General features: G+C 42.1%; 1 protein-coding gene across 1 annotated transcript in view; it reads left to right on the top strand.

Moving 5' to 3' along the window:
- The window catches only part of LOC149275959 (GDP-fucose protein O-fucosyltransferase 2-like), a 64,782-nt gene extending 41,527 nt beyond the window's left edge, over positions 1 to 23,255 (top strand). The window contains exons 6-11 of the mRNA XM_089504077.1: positions 6,802 to 6,912; positions 7,006 to 7,072; positions 13,072 to 13,197; positions 13,461 to 13,638; positions 21,542 to 21,665; positions 23,102 to 23,255. Of these exons, the coding sequence (XP_089360203.1) occupies positions 6,802 to 6,912; positions 7,006 to 7,072; positions 13,072 to 13,197; positions 13,461 to 13,638; positions 21,542 to 21,665; positions 23,102 to 23,255 (760 nt within the window). The remainder of the gene's footprint in view (positions 1 to 6,801; positions 6,913 to 7,005; positions 7,073 to 13,071; positions 13,198 to 13,460; positions 13,639 to 21,541; positions 21,666 to 23,101) is intronic.
- The last annotated feature ends 1,098 nt before the right edge of the window (positions 23,256 to 24,353 follow it).

Here is a 24,353-nt window from a genome sequence, read left to right as displayed (position 1 = left end):
ATACAAAAAATAAAATATTAGGTTTAGTTTGGTGGGTGGTTAGAGGGTGTCACGGAGCTGGCTAGTCCGACCGACTACCTCCGCTGTCTTGTGCTCCCTTAGCTTGGGACAACACACTTTCTTCGGTTCCCCAGGCACTAGCCGAGACTCAGTGTAGGGTAAAACCAAACGAAGACTGATTTATTTTGGACACACAGGGCTGGATATATCTAGCAAAACACACATTAACATAAAACAAGATATTGGGACACAAACTGCCCCCTTAATCTGCCTCCCAGAGACAACAGGGGCAGTAACGAGATTAACAATACAATAGGGGGGGAGACTGATTTATACAACATTAAACTGAAAGAATGGTGGTCACTCCCTGGTGGCAGATCCTGGCTGTCTGCTGGAGATAATCCCCTTAGCCAGTGATGAGATAATACTGCTGGGGGTAGCCACAGAAGCCTTTACAAACCCAGGGCCCATAGTCAATAGGGAGGAGGCTGGCAGTCAGGCTTCTCCAGTGGTCCCAGTGATGGAGGGTTCAGTCACAGAGGGAATTGGGGATAGTGTAGGGTTTTAGAAATTGGGTAGTGTCATAATGGAGCACCGTGTCTTTAGCGCTGAGGAGGCTTACGTCTTCCTCACTCAATCTGATGAAGAAGTCACTCTGACTGCATCAGGTATTGACCCAATATCTGATGTGTCTAGATCTGCATCGGATAATGCGTCAATATCTGACGAGTCAGAGGAAGATGATGATGGCTCTAAATATAATTGGGTGCTCCCAAATATGGTAAACCCAGTAATCCCTGCTTTTACTGGAACTCCTGCTAGCAGCTCAAACAAACATCTATGCAGCCCCGTGTCAGGCAGCTGACCAAGGAGGCAGAAGCCAAATCTGGCACCCCACTGGCCCCCATGAAATGAATGTTTTGGGCCCTGACCCTTATTATGGGCATTGTGAAAAAGCCCACTATTTGGTCATGTACAGATCCCATATTATCCACCACTGCTTTTCCCCAAATAATGCACCGGAACAGGTACTTTGAGCTCCTAAAATGTTTACATTTTAGTGACAATTCCCAATGCCCCCCTTAGAGAGCACCCCAAATTTGACTGTTTATATAAATTGAGGCCCATTATTAATTATTTTTCTATTAAATTCCCTGAAATTTATACCCCCCAATAAAAATGTTGCTATAGATGAGTGCCTGCTCCTATTCGAGGGTAGACTGAACTTCAAACAGTATATCCCGTCCAAGCGCTCAAGGTACGGTGTAAAGTTATATAAACTTTGCGAGAGTGGGACGGGATATACGGTTTCCTTCAGAATCTATGAAGGGAAGGACCGTCACCTTGATCCCCCTGGCTGCCCACAATCTGTGGGTACTAGTGCGAAGATAGTGTGGGACCTGCTATCCCCATATTTGAATAAGGGCTACCACCTCTGGGTGGGTAACTTTTATACCAGCCCAGATTTATTTCATTTTTTATTTTTGGAGTAGACCCCAGCATGTGGAACTACCAGTGCTCTGCGCAGTCAGGAGCTGTTGGCCCTCAGGTACACTGACAGGAAGGATGTGTATATCCTCTGCACTATAACACAAAGAGAAGGTGGTACCTGTCCGTGTACGTGGGGAAGGTGATACACAGGTGCTCAAGCTTCAGTGCATCACCAACTACAACAGGAACATGGGGGGTGTAGATCTTTCTGACCAGTGTCTGCAGCCGTACCTGGTGCTGCATAAGACCAAGACCTGGTACAGAAAGGTGGCCATTTACCTCACCCAGGTTGCCATGTACAACACAAATGTGTTGTACAAGAAATGTGCCACTGGGAAGATCTACACCTTCCTAGAGTTCCAGGTAAAAATCCTGACGGATATCCTCTTTGAGGAGTCAATCCCTAACATGCAGGATGAGAATGTCCTGCGTCTTACCGGCAGGCATTTTCCTTGTACAATCCCCTCACTGGTGCCAAACAGAAGCCTCAGAAAAGATGCAGAGTCTGTTACAAAAAGGGTATTAGGCAGGACTCCAGGTACCACTGCCCTTCCTGTCCCTCTTTGCCAGGACTCTGCATCGATGAGTGCTTCATGATCTACCACACCAAGGTAGATTATTAAATGTATTTTCTTTATATTTCTTTATTTTGTTTTGTGTTAAGGTGTGTTTATTTTGTGTTAGGGTGAGCCACAAGGGGATAAGGGGGGTAATTTCTATTGGCACATACGTGTTTGCCCTGCAAATTCCAAAAACAATTTAGGCTGGATTTCTCTGCCATAACATATACCATGTGCAAAATATCCTAAGCAACACGTTGGCGAAAAAAGCGCAGGAAACTATTGCTACGGCTGACTTTGGCAGTGATTGATGGCCAAATGGCTGCATGGAAAATGTCCAAATGCTCTTGATGAAATACTCTGGTAGACTGCTTTCCAAAAATGTATACTTTTATGGGAACATGTTCTCCTGTGGGACTGCTAAGCTTCTGATAGCATTGTCTTAGCACACACCGTGATCCAGTATGCCGGCACATTACAACTTATGCCCTGTAATGTCCAGAAAACCACAAGAAAACTAGGCATTAGGTATTTCCTTAATCAGGAGAGGCGGCTGAACGCGTTAGGCTGGAGTTATCTGCCGTAACACATACTTTGTGCCAACAATCCTCAGCAACACAGAAGTGTTGGTGAAAAAAGTGCAGGAAATTAGAGCAACGGCTGACTTTGGCAGTGATTGGCGGCCAAATGATTGCATGAAAATTGTCCAAGTGCTCTTGATTAGATATTCTGGGTTGTCTGCTTTACATAAATATATACTTTTATGAGGGTATTTATAATTAGGGGGGTGCTAAACAGGCCCAATTGAAACATAGGTCTACTTGAGCAAAATATGAAAATTTCACGTTTGGAATCTATAACGCGCATGGTCCCGTTTGTGCCCGGTAATGTCTAGAAAACCACAAAAAAAACTAGGCATGTGGGGTATTTCCGTAATCAGGAGAGGCGGCTGAACAATTTAGGATAGATTTCTCTGCCGTAACACATACCCTGTACAAAAAATCTACAAAACTAACTTCTGCGGCCACCTTTGACTGTGATTGGTGGCCAAATAACTGCATGTAGAATGCCCAAATACCCTGATAAGATAGCCTGGATTGTCTGCTTTACAGAAATATATACCTTTTGTGGGTGTTTTTGGTTTATTTGTTTAAAATTAGAGTTGCAGTCCCATCATACGTAATGTAAAAATTTAACGGCTTTGTATAAAGTAATGTGCACCTTATAGTATGTTGCCTATATGTGCTGGGAAAGTATGGAAATTCCATATAAATTAGGTATTTCTGAAATCAGGATTCCCGAATTGATAAATTTGGATTGAATTTTCTGTCACTTTACCTAATTTTGTGAGGATTCAGAGGGAAAATGTAAAAATAGGTTAGGTGTTTTTTTTTCTAATTTTCGCTAGTTTTTACTAAATTTCTCATTCTAAATTTTCAGCTAATCATCCAACTATGGTATCAAAAGAAAGCTCTATCTCTCCTTGAAAAAACAATATATACAGTATTTGCTCAATTTTAAGACAAGGTTTTTTTTCAGAGCAAATGCTCAAATAGGTCTGACTATGAGTCTAAGATCCAGATCCCCTGCAGCGCTGCAGGGGACCTGGATCCTCCTGTCTTATGCCCCCCATTTACCCCCCCCCCCAAACTTACCGGTGCTTCTGACTCCCCGGTCATGTAGCCGGGGCAGCGTGTAGATGTCTACGCGACTTGCGTAGACAACTTCCGCTGCAGTCGGAAGGAGGTGCGGTTAGCTGCGGGGGTTGTCTGCGTCCATCGCGCACACCTTCCCCGTTTGTCAGAGATCAGAGTAAGTTGGGGGGGGCGGGGGAGTGTTAAATGGGGGGCATAAGGCATTTCTGTAGGCAGAGTGCTCTATGAAATGCCTTTTAACCCCCTTAATGCCACTCTGCCTCCTGAAATGCCTTATACCTCCCTATATGCCACTCTGCCTCATAATATGCCTGTTAACCCTCTAAATGCCAGAGTGGCATATAAGGCATTTCTGGAGGCAGAGTGGCACATAGGGGTCAAAAGGCATATCATGGGGCACAGTGATATATAGAGGGTTAAAAGGCATATCATGGGGCACAGTGGCATTTAGAGGGTTAAAAGGCATATCATGGGGCACAGTGGCAGATGTGCATAACTGGGGGGGCAGGTTGGAAAATAAAAGGAAATAAAATATTTTTCTCAATCATAGCTTTTATTTAAAAAAAAATATATAGTTTACATGATTTAAAATTTACTGGTAAAACTTTTTTTCCTATAGGGTCGTCTTATATTCAGGCTTTACATAGTTTACATGAATTAACATTTACTGGTAAAACTTTTTTCATATAGGGTCGTCTTATATTCAGGCTTTTTCTTTTTTCCTAAATTAATATTCAGATTGGGGGGGGGTTGTCTTAGATGCGTACACTATTCACAGGAAAAGAGAATAATCGTGTAACTGTCATAACGCAAAAATAGCAAAATTGCTCCAGGACTTGAGGGGTTAATACCTAGATAAATATTGTTTGGGTTCTTGTACCTTTCAAATACGTTTTTTATTATTATGTCATAGTAAAATACGAAGGCGATTAGAGAAATGCCATTGTGATAAAGAGATAAAAGTGTTGTGTGCACAGAGTACGACACGTTAATGTATTTTTTAAATTACGCTGCTTGTTTTAAACAACCAGTTTGTTTTATAAAGTTATTTAAAATAAAAAAATGTGCATATTGTTTATCTGATTATGAAAATAAAGTAAGTTTATACTTTTTTTTATGTGTCTGTTTCCTGGTCCCTAACAGTGGTATGTGTGTCAGTGTTACATACTCACAAGAGACCCCCAGATGATGAGTGTGGAAAGTGATTTCAATCTTTTTTACAGCTGAGCCATGAATGCACACTATGATTTTGAGGGGAACTACCCTAAACTTCCCTGTAAACACATTGCCTAAGGATCTTAGATACCCAGTTTTCCTTTCTAAGTGGACAACAGCAACCGCAAATTTTACAGAAACAATTTTTCCCTCCTTTACTCAGTGTTTCCCTCCTTTACTAAGCTGGCGTCTCTCACTTTTCCTTGCTCACATGCATGGTTTTTGTTGAAGTTTGTTCCTGGGACTGGTGGAAATGTTTTAAATAATTTTGGGGGGGTCTCTCTTTCCCTGGACTAGGAGCCAGTTTTGTAATTTATTTTTTTGTTTTGCACCACCAGCTTAGATAATAGTTTTGTTAATTATTTAGGTGTTAGGGATAGAGTAAAGTCTGATGCCCCAATCGTTATTATTGAGGTATATCAAAAAGGAATCCTGCTCTTTCTGACCACCATTCCATATTAGGAAAATGTCATCGATATATGGTTGCAGGGAAACAAAAAAGATGGACAAAAAGATCTTAAAATTTGAGGCCCATACAAATCGAAGAGTCTTCTCTATTAATTCATTGATAACATGTAATACCAATAATCTTATTTATTTACTGACGTGCCCCTGCGGTTTGCAGTATGTGGGCAAGACCACAAGACTGCTTAAAACCCGCATTGCGGAGCACGTCAGAAATATAAAAAATCAAGTTTCCAATCATAGTGTATCATCCCACTTTAAAGAGCATCACAATTCTGACCCCAATTTAATGTCATTTCTAGGAATCCATAAAATAAATAAAAATTGGCGAGGGGGGATTATGGCAAAGAATTAAGTCGAACAGAGATGAAGTGGATGTTCGAAATGAACACTTTTTCCCCTAGGGGTCTAAACATAGACTTCAAAATCAATTAATTTTTGTGATGGGAAGACTCTTCTTAATATGGACAAAATAAGTATATAATAATTTTTTTTTTTTGTAATTTATGTATTTTTATTTTTTCATTTAATTTTTTTTTTATATATATATATTTTTTTTAATTTTTTTTTTTTAAACAACAAAGGGTTACATTTTGCTCAGTCTGTTACAGAAGATTAATATATGGATGCAACACATTTTATCAATTCGTATATATATATATTGTTGGATTTATTATTGAATTTTAATGGTTTCTGTTAGTATTTCCCTTTTTGCCCTTTTCCAAAATGGCTGCCAGATTATAATGTGTAATGCCTTTACAATGCGTGATCCCTGTATTGGACCAACTGGAGGGGACACTTTAAAGGTTACACCAGGACCCAGCAGAAACCGGAGGTTGCGTCGGAAGTGACGTACCGGAAACCGAAAGTTCCCTACCGGAAGTCTGTGAAATTGGCGCCAAAACAATTGTTAGGCACATTATAAATATGTAACCAGAGGATAAGGACAATACACTTGAAAAAGACATAAAGTCGAAACGCGTTGTGTTTTTAAATATACTTTTTATATTTGGGAAAATATAGGTTTTTATACCTAGTTTTCCTTATTTTAATAATAAAAGAATGCAGAAGGAAAAGTGTTTCTACGTACATTCTATGTAGCTGTCCGTGGAAGCCCACATAGCTGGCACTCTCTGGGTTATATGAAAAAAACTCGGTCATTCAACTTATTTAAAATGATGTTTTAATGCTGCATTTAGTTATAATAGTAATAAATTCAGCTAATCAGGTGGCACGGCAACTTCATGTTATTGCTCCTCTTTTCTTATGATTTGTTATGGTGGATTGTAATTTACTCCAACAACCTCTTTGAGGGAATTTAGAGGAAGTTCTCATTTTAGTTTTACCAACTTTTGCCACTAAAACTAGTGCAAGTATTGCCAAAATAAGTATACTTATACTCTTTGTTATTTCAGAGGATGGTTTTGGGGCTATGAAGAGACCAGAGGCTTAAATGTCACCTGCCTCTCAGTACAGGGCTCAGCTTCCATTATTGCAAATGTGCTCTTAAACAATACTACAGCAAGGTGAGCAATGATCCACATCAGTGCATAAATGACTATTATAGAGGTATCTCTCAGCAGCAGAGATTTAACTGGGTTTCCTACTCTTTCTTGTAGGTCTGTTATGATAGACAGGGCAGAGAACTTGCTACATGATCATTACGGAGGCAAAGATTATTGGAATGTAAGTATAGAGGCAGTTTACCTGCTACTGGAAGATGATACCAAGCCTTTATCCTAATATTAACTATGACCCTTACTTGCCTTGTCAGAGTACAGCATCAACCGTCTTGTTATCATAAATGTCTGCAGTTCCTTGTGCTTCGTTTCAAATGAGTTGTATTATAAACATTTGTGTTAGCAGTAGATCTGTGCTTGCTAAAATACTGTTTCGTTTACATTTTATTACTCACGGTTTCCCCAAAACGTGAGCATACTTATGTTTTGAGTGGGTATATCATACAACAGTATAAATCAACATAATTGTAGCTAAAATGTCACAACATTTTGTTTCTGTCTCCCCCAGGCGTTTAAATTCTGAGAGCACACCATGTGTTGGGGGGTAACTCTCTTAAGCCTCTGGCTGACCTGGTGCGCATGCCCTCTATCCCCTTTCAGACTAATTTTCTTTATCATCAACTTCGTCACTTTTTCTCCTCTTCTGGGGTCCTCCCGCAGATTAGTAGGCCTCTCACACCGTTTGAGGACTTATGTGTTGGTACCTCGGATCTCTCGCATCTTTTCTTTCGGCTTTATGCTTTACTATTGCAACAAGTTTCCCAAACCAAACCGTTTTACATGGGACTGTGGGAGAGGGACCTGAATGTGGCCTTAGAGCCTGAGGACTGGGACGAGGTCCTCCTGATTACACATAAGGGGACTATCTCGAGCGCGATTCAGGAATTGGCCTTTAAGCTTCTGTGAATGTCGGCAAGAAATCTGACGACACCAGTTCAATGAGTTGAGTAAGCAAGAGCTTCTTTATTCAAGTGCGCACAGGGGAGAGTCCAGTTCGCAGACTTCTCTCCCCTCCTTAATTTTCTAACAATATATAGGCAAAGAAGCGCAAACAGTTTATTAGCATATTGTCTAGCCATCTGTTGGTATATTTACTTTGATTTGCTGACACACACACTTTAAAGAGGTGAAGAAAAAATAGCCCCCCCCCCCCAGACATGTGCAATCTTTACTTACAGAAGGTCAAGAAAGGGACAACTTGTCCTTTGTCGTGGCGGACTCTGATTCTTTCGCAACAAGGCACTTAGAGCAAAGAAAACATACGAAAACATACCATACGTACACATTCTTCCGAGACACAAACAAGACATAAGTAAACTAAGAAATGAGGTAGACAGGTGATTGTAGTGTTATCTTATCTGCTATCAGCAGAATAAGCAATGAGGTAAAGATCATTGTGCTGACATCCAGAATCAGCAAAATTCTTCAACTTCCACACTTCTTATTCGCTGGTAGAAAGTCCCGGCGGAGCTTCACCATTATCTCCCCCAGGTACCGTCGTCGTGCTGGAGGTGTGGCGCTGAGCCGGGTACGTACCTTCACCTATGGTGGACATGTCCCTTGGTGAGCTCCTTCTGGGATAAAATTATCGCAGTTATTAAAATCGTCGTCGAGCCCCAATTCGCCCCGTCCCCGGCAGCGGTCCTTCTTCATCACACCCCACTCTCATATGGGAAGTACAAACGTTCTCTGACCTTCCTTATTCTAACTACAGCCAAGTCAGTTATTCCTAAATTTTGTCTTCCCCACCTATCTCGGTTTGGCTTGATAAAATGTCTTTGGTTCATCAAATGGAGGACTTGATTATGTCCTCCAAGGGTATGGCGGACAAACACGAATTGAAATGATACCCGTGGCACAAGTTCCTCTCCTCTCCTTCATTCTCCGCGGTCTTAGATTCCTGATTGACCGTTGTGTACTTCACATTACTGGAGCCTAATGGGTGTCTTGTTGTGGGTTCCGAGCTTGGAACATTGTTTCCTATCTATTTTCTTTATCGACATTGCTGTTTTTATGTTGACACGCCGTTCGATGCCTCACCTTTTTTTTCTCTTTCATTTTATTGTGTTCTCTTAACCAGTGTTTTCAACATGTGGTCATGGATTGTCTTTTCAAAATCACATCGTACGGCCGCTAAGCATTATTCTCCTCTAATGTATTGTTATTTGGCTACTTTATTGTACCTGATACATTTATGATACTTTTGTTATTTTTTTTGTATGCGTGCACCTTTCTTCCATGCCATGCTGTATTGGTCTTTTGTTTCTGTGAAATGAGCCATAACCATATCTCCTGCCATATGCCTTATTAATGTGCATGTTTAAACCATAGTTAAAAAATTCCTTCTTGACCCCAAAATGGCAGTCAGATTTCTCCTTGGATCAATAAGCTGTTTACCCATAATTAAAGATTATATCCCCGAATATTATGTTTTTCAAAGTATCCATCCAGTTGCTGTTTAAACGTCTGTACAGACTCAGATAAAACTACATCTGCAGGCAGAGAATTCCACATGCTTATTGTCCTTGCTGTAAAAAACCCTTTCCTCTGCCTTAGACTAAATCTCCTTTCTTCCAGTCTAAACGCGTGACCACGTGTCCTATGCATAGTCCTGTTTATGAACAGATTTCCACTCAATGGTTTGTATTGGCCCCAAATATATTTATATAATGCTATCATATCCCCTCTGAGGCACCATTTTTCTAAACTAAGCAGATTTAAATTTGTTAACCTTTCTTCATAACTATAGTGCTCCATTCCTTTTATAAATTTTGTAGCCCGCCTCTGCACCCTTTCTAGTGCTATGATATCCTTCTTTAGAATAGGTGCCCAAAATTGCACAGCATATTCAAGGTGCGACCTTACCACTGATTTATACAGAGGGGAAATTATATTTTTATCCCGCGAATTGATGCCCCTTTTTATACACGACAATACCTTAATGGCCTTTGCTGACTGACATTGCACATTGTTGCCTAGTTTGTTGTCTATAACAATTCCCAAATCCTTGTCATTTGTTGTTACCCCTAATTCACTACCGTTTAGGGTGTAGGTTGCTTGTGCATTACCTACCCCGAAGTGCATAACTTTACATTTATCTACATTGAATTGCATCTGCCATTTGTGTGCCCATTCCCCCAGTCTATCTAGATCACTCTGCAGCACTGTAATATCCTGCTCGCACTGTATTACTTTACCTAGTTTAGTGTCATCTGCAAACACAGAAACAAGACTTTCAATGCCTACTGCCAGGTCATTTATAAATATGTTGAATAAAATTGGTCCCAGAACAGAACCCTGAGGGACACCACTTACCACTTTTGACCAGCTTGAAAATTTACCATCAATAACAACTATCTGTTCTCTATCTCTAAGCCAATGTTCTACCCAAGAACAAGAATTTGCATCTAGACCAATTTCCTTCAGTTTGAATACTAACCTATTGCGTGGAACCGTGTCAAACGCCTTGGCAAAATCCAAGTAGATTACATCCACTGCCACACCCTGATCCACACTTCTACTTACTTCTTCGTAGAATGCAATTAAATTAGTTTGACAGGACCTATGTTTCATAAAACCATGCTGATTTTTGCTAATAATATTGTTCTTCCCAATGAATTCTTGAATATTATCCCTAAACAGCCCTTCAAATACTTTCCCAACCACAGAAGTTAAGTATAATTTCCGGGCACAGAGTTTGAACCCTTTTTGGAAATAGGAACCACATCTGCCTTCCTCCAATCCTCTGGTACAATTCCTGAAAGAAAAGAATCCTGAAAGATTAGAAACAGAGGTTCACTTATTTCCTGTCTCAGCTCCTTAAGTACTAGTGGGTGAATACCATCAGGCCCCGGAGCTTTGTTAACATTAATTTTCTTTAGTTGCTGCAGCACCTTGTCCTGAGCCATCCAATCACAGTTTGACTGAAATAGTTATTTAAAGTTTCTGATTTTTCCTGGTCCTCCTTAACCAACACTCCCCTCTCTGTTTTTAATGAACCTACGTTTTAGTTTTTAGTTTTTTTTAGAATTTATGTACTTAAAGAATTTTTTTGGGTTAGTTTTGCTCTCTTTGGCAATCACCCTCTCATTTTCTAGTTTAGCCCATCTAATCACCTTTTTGCATGCTTTATTGGCTTCCTTATATCTTATATAGGATGCCTCTGATTCGTCTGATTTAAATGCTGTAAAAGCCATTTTCTTATTTTTAATTTTCTGCTTAACGTCCCCAATAAGCCACATTGGTTTCAATTTGTTTCTTTTATATTTGTTTCCTAGTGGTACGTACTGAGAAGTGTACCCTACTAATATTTGTTTGAAAATACTCAATTTTTCCTCAGTGTTTTTATCCCTGAAGAGTTTATGCCAGTCAATAAGTTGTAAAGCTGTCCTTATCTTATTGAAATTGGCCTTCTTAAAATTACACGTTTTAGTATTCCCCATGGGCAATTTCTTTTTTGAGTTTATTTCAAAAGAGACCATATTGTGATCACTATTACCCAAGTGCTCCCCCACTTGTTAATGTGTGCCAATGTTAGACACAAGATCAACATTGTTTGTTATCACCAGATCCAGACAAGTATCCTTTCTAGTTGGTGCTTGTACCAGTTGTGACATGAAGGTGTCATGTAACAGATTCAAAAACTTGAATCCCCTTGCAGAACTACTAGTGCCTCTATCCCAATTTATGTCCGGGTAATTCAAATCTCCAATAATTAACGTGTTACCCAGATGTGCAGCTGCCCTTCCTCATCATTATTAACATTAGGTGGTTAATAACATATCCCAACCAGTAGTTATTTTCCTTTTTTTTTTGCCCCAAGTTGATATCTACCCATAAAGCTTCCACATTTCCCTTGTCGCCTTCAAGATGCTTAATATTTGACTTTAGCTCGTTGTTAGCGCCACATCTCCAGCATTGGTTAGGCACATCTGCCCGATAATCCTACATTTTTAAAGCTTTTTTGAAAAACTTTTAATTTAATTATATTGATCTGATTGCTGTCATCAGTACATTGTACTGCTTAGATGGTTTTCTCTCTTGTGGGTAACTTGTTTTTATTTTTATTTTATTAGTTAGGTAGGTGGAGCAAGTGGGTTAGTGTTGTGTTGGGAGTTAAAAACATTTTTTTTTTTAATATATAGTGTGGATGAATTTTGGCTTCTAGTTCAGATATCGCGTTTGAACTACCCTGGAGTGTCTAGTTTTTAAAAATATATGGTCAAATGGGGATAAATTAAATTGGGCGACTCTAAAGATGTCTTAAATATGACATGGGTACAATATGACTAGATGTCAGAATTCCAATTTAAAAAACAAATTTGCTCATGTCCCATCCTGACAAACCTATGCATGGGTGGTATCACTGGAGACATATTGTGTTGCTTGGCAGTGACATATAACGAGCTGTGAATTCATACCTGAAGTACAATTTGGGGGGGAGACAAAAATACAATTACTGCCACAAACTTTGACAAAGGCTGGTGGTAGAATTAGTGCATGAAAGGTGTTAAAATACCACAATTTTAAATACACTGGAGTTTCTAGTTCTAGTAGTTAAAGATGTCCCAAATTGGACATGGGTGCAAGTTGACCAGGTGTGAAAAAAATTGCACCTTCACGGTACCCCACGCACATGCATATCATGTGCTACCCGTGCACAGGATTCACATGCTGTCTACTTCTATCCTTTGGGTAATGATGTTTACGTCTTGTTACCACTGTATTTCATCTCTGTGACATTGGATTTTTCTACTGCCTATAGCTCGCCAAAGCGAACCTATATATTTGTATAACATGCAAAGTGCTCCTGTAATGGTTGTTTCACATCACTCATACGATGTGTACTACCTCTTTCTGGTGAACTGTTTTTATACTTGTACATGTTACTCTGTATTGGTTTTTTTTCAAACATGTGCAATAAACAGAGTATTGAATTAAAAAAATTAAGTTGCAAAACTGAATTGTGCATTGTACCAAATGTGGCCTTTTACCCTCAAACAATCCAACAAACCTATGCATGAGTGGTGTCACTATACCCAGGAGATGGCAAAATAGTGAAAACATGTTCTTTTTTTTTGCATATTTAAAGGGAAGTATCAGACAAGACATACATGCAGTTTCAGATCAGACCCCAGTTTGCAACTTTTTTTTTCTTGAATTCAGACACGACGCAGCATGGTGTTTGCTCAACGCTTGCGGACAGTGGGAGATGTATTCCGTGCCAGTGTTCTCCATTCTAATGACGAAGCAGACAAGACCATATTCAGTGAGGACTGGACAAATGTGAAGGTAAGTGTGTTACAGAAGAGGTGAGCGACTCCAGGACAGCAAATAGGCCAGATATTTTGTATCTTTGCCTGTTTGCAGCCCTCAAGGCCTGGAGTTCCGTGTCGGCTTGACCGTTTTCCACCTAGAAGGTTTACCATTTCTTTTAGATTTACCAGGGCTTTTATGGAATTTGGTGAGATGGGGATGGCCTAAGAAATTAAATATGTATATATATTATCTATTCACAGAGCAGGAGGTCCACTCATTCTATTTCTTCTTTCTAGGCAAAACCAAGAGCATTAGGGGGACCTTACCTTGGCGTCCATCTTAGGAGGAAAGATTTTATTTGGGGTCACAGAGGAGATATACCAAGCCTTCAGAGGACAGCAGAGGAAATCCACAGACTGTTGAAGAAATTAAAACTTAAGCAAGTCTTTGTTGCCACAGATGCCGACCAAGATGGTACGTACACTATTCAACTGGTTTCTAACAAAGTATGATTATTTTTCATTAAGTGGACAGTCTATTATCCCATGCAGTTTCACCTACCCTCCTTAAGAACAGAGGACATAACATTACCTTCATACAAAAGTGAAAGTTAAGTTGGAGAACTATATACTTCACTACTGTCACGGATCGCTAATTGAAGCCACTATCCGTGGCAGGACTGCTACTGGCTGCCAGGAGATCCATGCAAACCAGCAGCAACCAGTAGGAGGAGTTTCCATGCATGCGATTGCTCAAGGAGTCAATCACATGAAATCACAATGTTGGTAAACTTTGCCCTTGGCAATCATCTTTGCATCACTCTGATCATGAGGCAGAATGGGGTATAGAATGATGTATTGGTGAGTGCAAAATCATTTATTTTAAACAAATTTATTTTTTTAGCTGCTTGACCACTTTATTATATAGTGATTAGCAGTCTTAGTACATCTTTTTTTTTTAAACCCTGAAAGTGTTAAACTTAATGATATTGTTTAAACCCCAGGAACTCTTCAACATAAATATTTTTTTCTGTATATATTTTTGCAAAGTTACCCTGAAAATACATAAAATGGGGAAAATGTAAAATGTATCTATGAAGACCCGTCCTTCTCTTCCAGGGTTACTCAGCGACTGTAGCTATAAAACACAGGGAGTTCTCTCCTCTTTGTCAGCAGCAGTTTGCCAAAGGGATCAAGTTTACGTTGTTCCCAGCAAAACTTCGACACGGGGGATGACGCAGTTTTGAGGCCCACTCGCCTGGGAGAACCCCAGTGAACAAGAGGATCTGTTTGAGACTTCCTTTGCCTTTAGTGGTGGCGTGTGTGGTGGAGTGACTCCTGTGACCTGGTGGCTGGTGCCCTGGATCCTCTGGCAGGGCTGAGAGGAGTCTATGTCTCTGTGGAGAGTCACATGGTGGGGCCTGGTCTGTTGATCTTGCTTTCCCTGCTGTAAGAGTCTTCAATCATTCACCCTTTAATTTTCTTGCCTGCTGATCTCATGCTGGTATTTTTGATCTTCTCCTGCATATGATGCGTTACAGTGACCCTATTACTACTTGATTACTGATGACCCACTGGTGATTAAGATAAAAGGTTTGGGGTTTTTGCCCCTCCTTCCAGCTGCTTGGTCTTTATAATGTCATTGTTCCTGGCTCTGACTGCACTGGATACCGTATGGCTACTGGTTGTGGAATCCCGTTTTAGGCAATGGACAGATATTTGGGAATGCCCCAGAGACTAGTGGCCAAACAATTATCTAAGCCACAGGGGTCCCCTACCCCATCTTCTAAAGAACCGCCTTCTGGCAACATGCAGGAGGTCAAAGCTTAATCCGAAATTATACCAATTCTCAGACACAAGATCGATGCCAATTTGTTGCTGGTGACGCTGGAAACGGCTGTATAACGCCTGTATCATAGCAATATTTTCAGGGGTCATTAAAGTCTTGGCTTTTGCTGACGACCTACACAGGTAGCAGGTAACTACTGAGTATGAAAAACAGGTACAGGAGCTGGTAGTCGGACAAGCCGGGTAGATACACAGGAGCTGGTAGTCAGACAAGCCGGGTAGATACACAGGAGCAGGTTATCAGACAAACCAGGTCGGTACACAGGAGCAGGTTAGCAGACAGGCCGGGTCGGTACACAGGAGTAGGTTAGCAAACAGGCCGGGTCGGTACACAGGAGCAGGTTAGCAAACAGGCCGGGTCGGTACACAGGAGCAGGTTAGCAGCTAAGCCGGGTCGGTACACAGGAGCAGGTAGTCGGGTAAGCTGGGTCGGTACACAGGTAGCACAGGCAAAAGTACAGAATCACTAGGCAAAAGGGAGGTCAGGCAGGCAAGGGTCCAAAACAGATCTATCTATACCTTTAATGCTGAGTTTATATGTGAATTTCAATTGATTTATACCTGCAAAGCTGGGTGTGTGTTATTATGTTGCTCTGTATCTGGTACGCTCTGTTTCCATACATTATTATTGTAAACCTACAAATAGAGGGTTTGTACGTCTGATTCTGTTTATTTGATCTATACCTTCAATGCCGAGTTAACATGTGATTTTCAATTGATCTATACCTGCAAAGCTTGTTTTTTGTGTTGATTCTGTTGATCTATACCTACTATGCTATGTTTCCATACATCATTTATGCATATCTGCAAATATAGGGTTTGTATGTGATCTATACATGCTAGTGCTGTTTATATGTCTTTGGTCTATAGTTCACAGGGAGGAAGGAAAGGAGAGGTATGGTTTAGTGAATGAGGGACAAAGGGACTAGGAATGATTTCAGGGGACAGGACCTCTCAAAGTCATAGTCAGGGTGAGAAGGGGGGGGGGACTGCACTGACTCTCTCAGTCTTCCCCTAATCTGCAGTCAGTGTGGCTGTAACGGGTTCACCAAGAGAGCTATAGTAACTCCCAGAGATCACCCAGATGTATCCTCCTGTTGTCCCCGGAATCACTTACAGCACCAGGCAGCATGCGCACCTTGGAACCCTGCTATGTGTACCCAATAAGTAGACCTAACTACCTTGAACTGAGTACAGCAGAAATGAACAGTTTATTCTTGTAAAACATAGACTCGTATAACCACAGAACTTAATTAACATAAATCGACATTGATAAACAGGTACATGTAGACAACCCAACCTTTAATCCCCTTTAGCTACTGAATCTCCCCCCTGTCAGCCATCCTGTTAATGGGATTAGTTTACACAATGGAGTTCCTGCCTGTTTGGCAGCCAGGCTGGAGCCATCTTTGAGTACCTTGCGGCCCTGTATGACAGGTCATTCTGTTACATATCTCCCCTTTTAAAAAGAAGACTGTACTTGGGCCAGACCCCAACCGGGGCTGCAACCAGTTCTGTCGGGGAGCTCTTAAGAGTTGTGGATGAAGGAGGCTGGCAAGAGCCACCTGTCCCACTAACCAGTACTGGGGTGCACTCAATGACTGGGGAGTTCGGGTCCCAGACGAGGACTCCGAAGTCAGTCTATATCTGGACCACCACTGCCAGCCACAAATTGGTATTCCCCAAAACAATTTAATAAAAGAGCAGTACTCACCCGCCTGACCTCTGCATCTCCCGAAAAATATAACTGCCGCTGAAGAGAATTGACAATTGCACCTTCTCTCTGGAGTCTTCTCAGCCATTGGGGAGATGACAGGGTGGCGGGGGCCCCTTCAATCCAAGGTTGGGGATCCGAGCTAGCTGCCCAGCAATTCTGGGGACCACAGGTGGCAACCACAGTCTGATCCACCTGTATGGGATACATGTCCCCCAGTGCTGGTTTTGTACCATCCTCTGGGGGATGGACATCTGATGAGGGAGGGCAGAGGCCAGCTGCACTCTGACCTGGAGAAAGCTCTTCTATAGGGTTTGCGGGTACCTCCATTGCTGGTAGAGAGGAGCCGTCCTGCCTCTCTCCTGTTGCCAGTGTTTTGGCTGGGGTGGTCTGAGCGGGCACTGCGGGAGCGTCATGGTCGGACTTAGGAACAAGGAGGGGGGGGGCAGAGAACAGCAGCACTCTGCCCTGTTGCCAGCGCTTCTGCTGGGGAGTGTGGATCTGGGCCAACTGCCCAGCATTCTGGAGACCCAGGTGTGGAGACCGCAGTCCCATCAACTACCACAGTCTCTGGGGCTGCCTAACTGGACCCTACAAGGTTGCTGTGGTCAGGCTCGGGAAACAGAGAAAGGAGCAGGCAGAGGCCAGCGGCACTCTGCCCCGATGGCAGCTCTTCTATCTGGGTGGGTGCTTGTGGAGACTGCAGTGCCATCTACTACACCCAGAAAACTTTCTTCCTTTCTCTGGGAAGAGAAGTCAATTGCAAGCCCTCCTGGACCAACATCCTCAGAAAAATCAATTAAATCCACAATCTCTGGATCAGGTTGTGGTGTACAGTCACGTATTTCCGCTATCGGATCTGGGTTAGCTGTCCAGTATCCCTGTGACTCAGGGGCAGAGACCGCAGTCCCATCCACCCCCTCCTGGGTCAACATCCTCAGGTGACCACTCAGTAAAATCCATGAAATCCATGGTCACTGGGGCATACTGTTGCACATGGTCGAACAAATCTTGATATGCCTGTTCTAGTTCCCATTCTTGTGTGACCAAATAATCCAGGTCAGCCCACAGCTCAGGCACGTATGGGATATCCTCCGCCCTTCGCTCCTGGAAGTCTTCCCCCCCGACACTCCGATGCACTACCGAAGTCTGGATCCTTTTCTATAATTTCCAATAATAATCCCGGGCCGCCGAAGCCACAGCCCTCTGTGGGACCTTTATCCTCCAGCCCCAGGCACAGCTGTGCTGCGTACCACCGCAGAGCCCGATATCCATCGTCCAACCTCAATTCTGTCTGGACCAGCACCTCCAGCTCAGCCACCCATTCCTCTTTGGGCTGCTTCCCCAAGAACAGTATCCGTAACTGCCGCTGGAGCCAGAACCTTTCCTCAAAGGTTGGGAGGCTTTTCCCCTTGTACTTAATTTCCAAGTGGAGAACCTCCCTCCAGAGCTTCAGGCGGGTACAATTCCTCTGGATCAGCTCTGCGTAGTTGACTTCCATTCTCTTTCCTGGAGATAGATCCCGGTGGAAAAGAAGTGTTCCTCAGACTAGGAAGCAATCCCGCCGCTTGCCACCAATGTAACGGGTTCGCCAAGAGAGCTGTAGTAACTCCCAGAGTTCACCCAGATGTATCCTCCTGTTGTCCCCGGAATCACTTCCAGCACCAGCCAGCATGCGCACCTTGGAACCCTGCTATTGGAACCCAATAAGTAGACACAACTACCTTGAACTGAGTACAGCAGGAATGAACAGTTTATTCTTGTAAAACATAGACTCATATAACCACAGAACTTCATTAACATAAATCAACATTGATAAAAGGGGTACATGTAGACAACCCAACCTTTAATCCCCTTTAGCTACTGAATCTGCCCCCTGGCAGCCATCCTGTTAATGGGATTAGTTTACACAATGGAGTTCCTGCCTGTTTGGCAGCCAGGCTGCTGCATTTTAATGATCCAAACTTCCCATCACTAGCTAATACAGCCTGGCTGGGTTGCCATGGCTACACTCCTGTCACTCCTGTGACTCAGCCCATTGTCCAGCCAACAGCCCTTGTGTTGTTTCCGTCTGCAAGTGAATTCCTGTACATGACCTGGCTTTCTCTGACGTCCCTCCTGGCTCCTGATTCCTGGCTTGATCTTGACTTCGCTGATCTCCGTATTCCAGGCCCCGGCTTGTCTGAGTACCCGTCTTGCTTCCTGACCGGGCCTGGGCCCTTTTGGTATACGCTCTTGGATCACGATTTGGCTTTGTTCACTATTGTTATTACAATAAAAGTGATTGCGTTTTACATTTTGTGTCCGTCTGGTCCCTAACACTTAGAAGGTGATGTACGACCACATCTACATCAACAGGGCATCAACATCCACCATACACTAAATTTTAGGACGCGATCAACAACCCACCCCAGGACGTGTGACCATGCAAGTCAATGGGGCCCAGCTTTCTAATCACAATATGATTAGTAAAATATTTTAAAAAAATGTAAAAAAAGATATGGAAAAAAATAAAAAAAGCAAATGTGGTAACATTTAAAAATAATTATGTAGTGATTTCACCATCAGAGGAACCATCCAGTTCCAGCAAAATAAAAATAAAAAAGTCCAAAAAAATGTATAAAAAAATAAAAATGTATTTTTTATGAGCAAGTGCTAAAATTAGCGCTATATCTTCCCAAAAATCTTGACATGGAAAGAGTTAAAATAAAAGCACTTCAAATACCCAAGGGGTGTCTAATTTAAAAAAAATGAATGGTTTGATGGGGTAAATGGCGGGGTTCAAAGATAGGGCTTAGGGCTTTAGCACAGACTGACCGAAATGGGAAGAAAGTTGAAAAATATGCATTTCCCAAATGTGCCATTTTACCTCCCAAACAACATGACAAACCGATACATGGGGGTTATATTGGGGTGTTGTTTGATTTACTACCACAAACTTTGGCAAAGGCTGTTGGTAGAATCTCATGCATGGAAAGAGTTAAAATACTAGCATTTGAAATACCTTGGGGTATCTAGTTTTCAAAAATATATGATTTGATGGGGTAAATTGAATTAGCCAGCTTCAAAGAAGACCCTATTAGGACGTGGGGGCAGTAGACCCACTATACTCGGGAGATGTTGCTGAACCCATATTGGGATCTTGTTTGAAAGTGACATACACCAGGAGCTGTAAATCCATACCTGAAGTGCAATTTTTGTGATAAAAAAACACAAAATAAATTACTACCACAAAGTTTGACAAAGGGTGGTAGTAGGATTAGTGCATGGAAAGGGTTAAAATACCAACATTTGAAATACCATGAGGTGTCTAGTTTTCAAAAAAAATTATGGTTTGATGGGGTAAATTGCATTTGCGGCTTTAAAGATACCTGAAATAGCACACGGGGCAGAATGACCAGATTCAGGAAAAAATTGGTTTTGAAATAGCAAAACGCTACTTGTACTTATTGTCCAATAACTTGCAGAAAAAAAACTCAGGACAAATAGTAGAATCTATTTAGCAGGTTTTTTCATTAGCTTTTTTGGATGAGTAAAAGATTTTTTCAAATACAAGTCAGAAGAAATGTTTTTTTTTGCAATTTTTCCATCATATTTTTGTCACCCAGAGCAAGGTTGGAGACACCGGAATCAGGCAGAACACAAGGGTAGCAAAAACATAGCATGCCGAGGTCAGGATACCAGGAATCAGAATCAACAAGAACACACCAAGGTCAGGTGAGAGAGAGTCAACGGAGTCGAGGAGCAAGCCAAGGTCAAACACAAAAGACAACCAGAGACTATGTGGACACTGTGTCTTGAAAACTGGGAGATTAAACAGGAGCCGGAAGGAAGGGGCGGGGATTTCCATTTGGTGCCAAAACTACCAGACTACCAGAGGGCGAGTACCAAATCCTACTTCACAGGACTAATTTGCTGCAAGGAGGGGGGTCTCTCTCTCGCTCCCTCTCCTCCATGGAGGGTGCGGCTTGAGCAGTTTTTGGAGTGGAGGGGGGTCACCCTCTTCTCCGTGGAGGCTAAGGTGGTCCTGGAGTGGAAGGGGGTCTCCCTCTTCTCCGCATCGGCACTGCTGGAGCGGTTGTGCGGTGGAGGGGGGTCTCCCCCTTCTCTGTGGCAGTTGCAGCAGCTTCCTTGCGAAGATGTCGAAGAGGAGTGCCCGGATTCCAGGTATGTAACATTTTTTTTTTTATAGGAAATTAAATGATATGATTAATAAATTTGTATCTGAAGAATTAATTTATGTTGATTGTTTTGCAGTTGGAAAATGGAAAATGTGGTAAAGTGGTGATAGTATTCTTCACTGTTGAAGCTTTTCTGTTATGTTCTTCATTATTCTTTTCTGTAAAAAGAAATGTACTAACTGGGGTGTACATATCTGTGCTTGTTCTTAATAAACAGTTTAAAAAATATATCTATAAATTGATTGGTATGGTATGATTTGGTGGAGAGGTCTTATTTTATTTTTTTTATTTTTTTTACCGTGACCTATAGAGCTCTCTGCCATTATTTGCACCATTACACTTTATCTTTCAGCACACAGCTACCTCCAGTGTACACTTGGGAAATGGCCCTGCAAACTGCCTAGGGTGCAGGATTACATTGTAGTGGTGGTTTGGGACTATTCTAGGTAAATCAATATTTATTTTGAGAAGAAAATAAAGAAAGTTTGGGTTACGACTGATGTGTTTATTTACCATTAGGACCTCCACTTTGTTCATGTTACCTTTTGTTTAAATGCTTTCAGGCATCAGCTCTTCCCTGTAAATAGCAAATAGGTTGTAATGTTCCAAATAAGTTTTCTGTGTTTTCTTACTAGACCTAGAAAAGTTGAGACAGTTGATCCCTGAAATGGTGAAATTTGAGCCTACATGGGAAGAACTGGAGATCTACAAGGATGGTGGGATTGCCATTATAGACCAATGGATCTGTGCACATGCCAGGTAAACTTGCGAATAAGAAATTACACATGTATTATACATTTTATAGGACTATAAGTAAAAGGCAGTACAGCCAAGCTTGATATATGGATGACAATAGAGCAAAAAATAACTTTTCACAACATTCTTTGTAAAATATTTTGTTATTTTGAAAACTCATTTTGTTATTTTTGTTTTGTTCAATTGATTTTTTTTCACAGCAAAGTGCTTTTATGATTTTTATGAAAAATGCTTTATACGTACCGTATTGGCTCGAATATAGGCCGCACTTTTCCCCCCCACTTTAAGTCTTTAAAGTGGGGGTGCGGCCTATATTCGGGGTCTAGCGCCCGACGCCCGGGACATGCAGTTCTGGGCGCCGGGCAGGCAGCAGGGTTATGATACAGATCCCCCGCAGCGGTGCAGGGGACCTGCATTCTACTCTCTGATATGCTGAGACAGCCTCCCCTGCTGGCACTTTCCACGGGGGGAGTGCCGGCACTGGAGATTGTCTAAGCGCATCGTGCGGACGTTCACCGGCAGCAGCGATGCGCGTAAGGGGGGAGTCCCGGCAAGGGAGATTGTTAAAGCACATCGTGAAGACGTGCCGGTAGCGGAGGTTGTTTACGCGCATCGCCGCAGCCGGTGAACGTCCGCACGATGCGTTTTACCTCTGCCCCCAAGACTTACCGGAGCAGACTCCCGGGTGTCTTGCGGGGCCGGCGGGGGACATCTATGCAATACGCATATACAACTTCCGGTACCGGCACATCCGCTGAGTGGCAGCATATCTCAGGGGGGAGGAGGAGGAGGACAGTGGCAGCATATCTCGGGGGGGGGGGCAGTGGCAGCATATCTCAGGGGGGAGGAGGACAGTGGCAGCATATCTCGGGGGGGGGGAGGACAGTGGCAGCATATCTCGGGGGGGCAGTGGCAGCATATCTCGGGGGGGGGCAGTGGCAGCATATCTCGGGGGGGGACACAGAGTGGCAGCATGTCTATTAAAAAAACTTTTTCTTTAAAAAAGCACCAAACTTTTAGGGTGCGGCCTATATGGGGACAGCCTATATCCGAGCCAATACGGTAATTAAAAAAAAAATGTATGTGATCAAACTGATTATGACCACACCTCCATATTATTATAATAGTGAGCGGTAAAGGCATGGAACAAAAACTTTTAGAAACGATGAAAGATGATTGTTAAAAGTAGGTAGCATTCCCTTTACAAATATCGTGTATCGTGTAACATTTTCAAAGTACATCTTTCACAAAGTTGTACCTGAGGTCTAGATCCTTTAACATTTCAAAGCATTGGTTATTATCTCACTGGCACTCAATGGGTCAAAACGTATTGTGGTGACTCATTTATTGAAACCGTGGCAATTTTTACACAGTGTAATTGGAGACTATTTTTAGTGTCTGTTGTATTAGGAAGAATAACTTTATAACCTATCTGACAGGTATTTCATTGGCACTTCGGTCTCCACATTCTCATTTCGCATTCATGAAGAAAGAGAAATTTTGTGCTTTGACCCAAAGACTACTTACAATCGCTTCTGTGGAGACAAGGAAAAAAACTGTGAGCAGCCTACCCATTGGAAAATCATCTACTGAATTGGAAGAAGCATCCCACAATCACAATTTTCACCCAACTATCCAGCAGATAGGGCTTCTGTTATGTGGCATGTCACAGGCTTTACCACGTGAATAAAGCTGGCCTTTTCCAATGTCTTACTGCCTAATGAAAAGCTGCAGCAAAAGAAAGCAAGCAAAAATTGATTATCTTAGATAATCGCTACATGAACATGCTAGCGGAATAATTTTGACGCTAGCCTAGAGTTTGTTAGCGATTAAGATTTCAGCCTGTTAGACTTAATTGCTATTAAAATGTTTTATTATGTTTAACAGAGAACCAGCCCAGTGCTTTACTTTAACTAAACCTTTAAATGGTGTTTCTACTGGTGACAAGAATGCATACATTTTTTCCTGACAATATGAAAGAAAGGTGTAGTAGCTTAATTATTTAGTTGGTAGTAAGAATACTATATATCAGTCTCTACTTCATGGGCAGAACTCTCCTGTATGAACCCATCTCTTATCTGTAAGGCAGTGGCCTGGAAGTCCATCCATACATTTGTAAGGAACTACAGGCTCAATCTCCAAGCCTCTGAGATTTGTCGGCATGTCCTTCAGGCCGGAATCCTTCCCTCCCAATCTCACTAATTCTCCATCTGTGCCACCTAGAATGGCATGGAAAATGGGAATTCTTACCTGGGAATTCTCTTTCCTTGTCCATTTCCACTGTGCCACATTTAGCTCCCACCCATTAAAACCTCCCTTTGTTTTTGTTGCACAATTTGTGTCTGAGTATATCTTTATAACCACACTGGGGAGGAAGGGGGAGGCCCACTTTTTTATAGGCGTTTCCTGTCCTACCTGGTAGGCGGAGCCATCTCTACATCTGTGCCACCGTGGAAATGGACAAGGAAAGAGAATTCCCAGATGAGAATTCCCATTTTGTGAAACCTCCAGAAAAACAGTCATGTGTTGAGCACCCCTGGGAAGGCTTTATACCCTTCCTGGCCTCAAGGCCAGAGTAACAAATGTTTCCATCGCTCCCATAGTTAAAAGAGAAGCACATTTACAAGTATTTTTTTTACCTGTGTTTATCCTGTAACAAATTTTATGAACTTATTAAAGTGTTTTGTATTG

The sequence above is a fragment of the Sceloporus occidentalis genome, unplaced genomic scaffold, assembly GCF_023333645.1.
Source record: "Sceloporus occidentalis isolate IW3139 unplaced genomic scaffold, rSceOcc1.0.p SCAF_255, whole genome shotgun sequence".
In the NCBI taxonomy this organism is placed as follows: Eukaryota; Metazoa; Chordata; class Lepidosauria; order Squamata; family Phrynosomatidae; genus Sceloporus; species Sceloporus occidentalis.
Note: the sequence above shows the minus strand (reverse complement) of the source record. Positions and strands in the feature narration are given on the sequence as shown.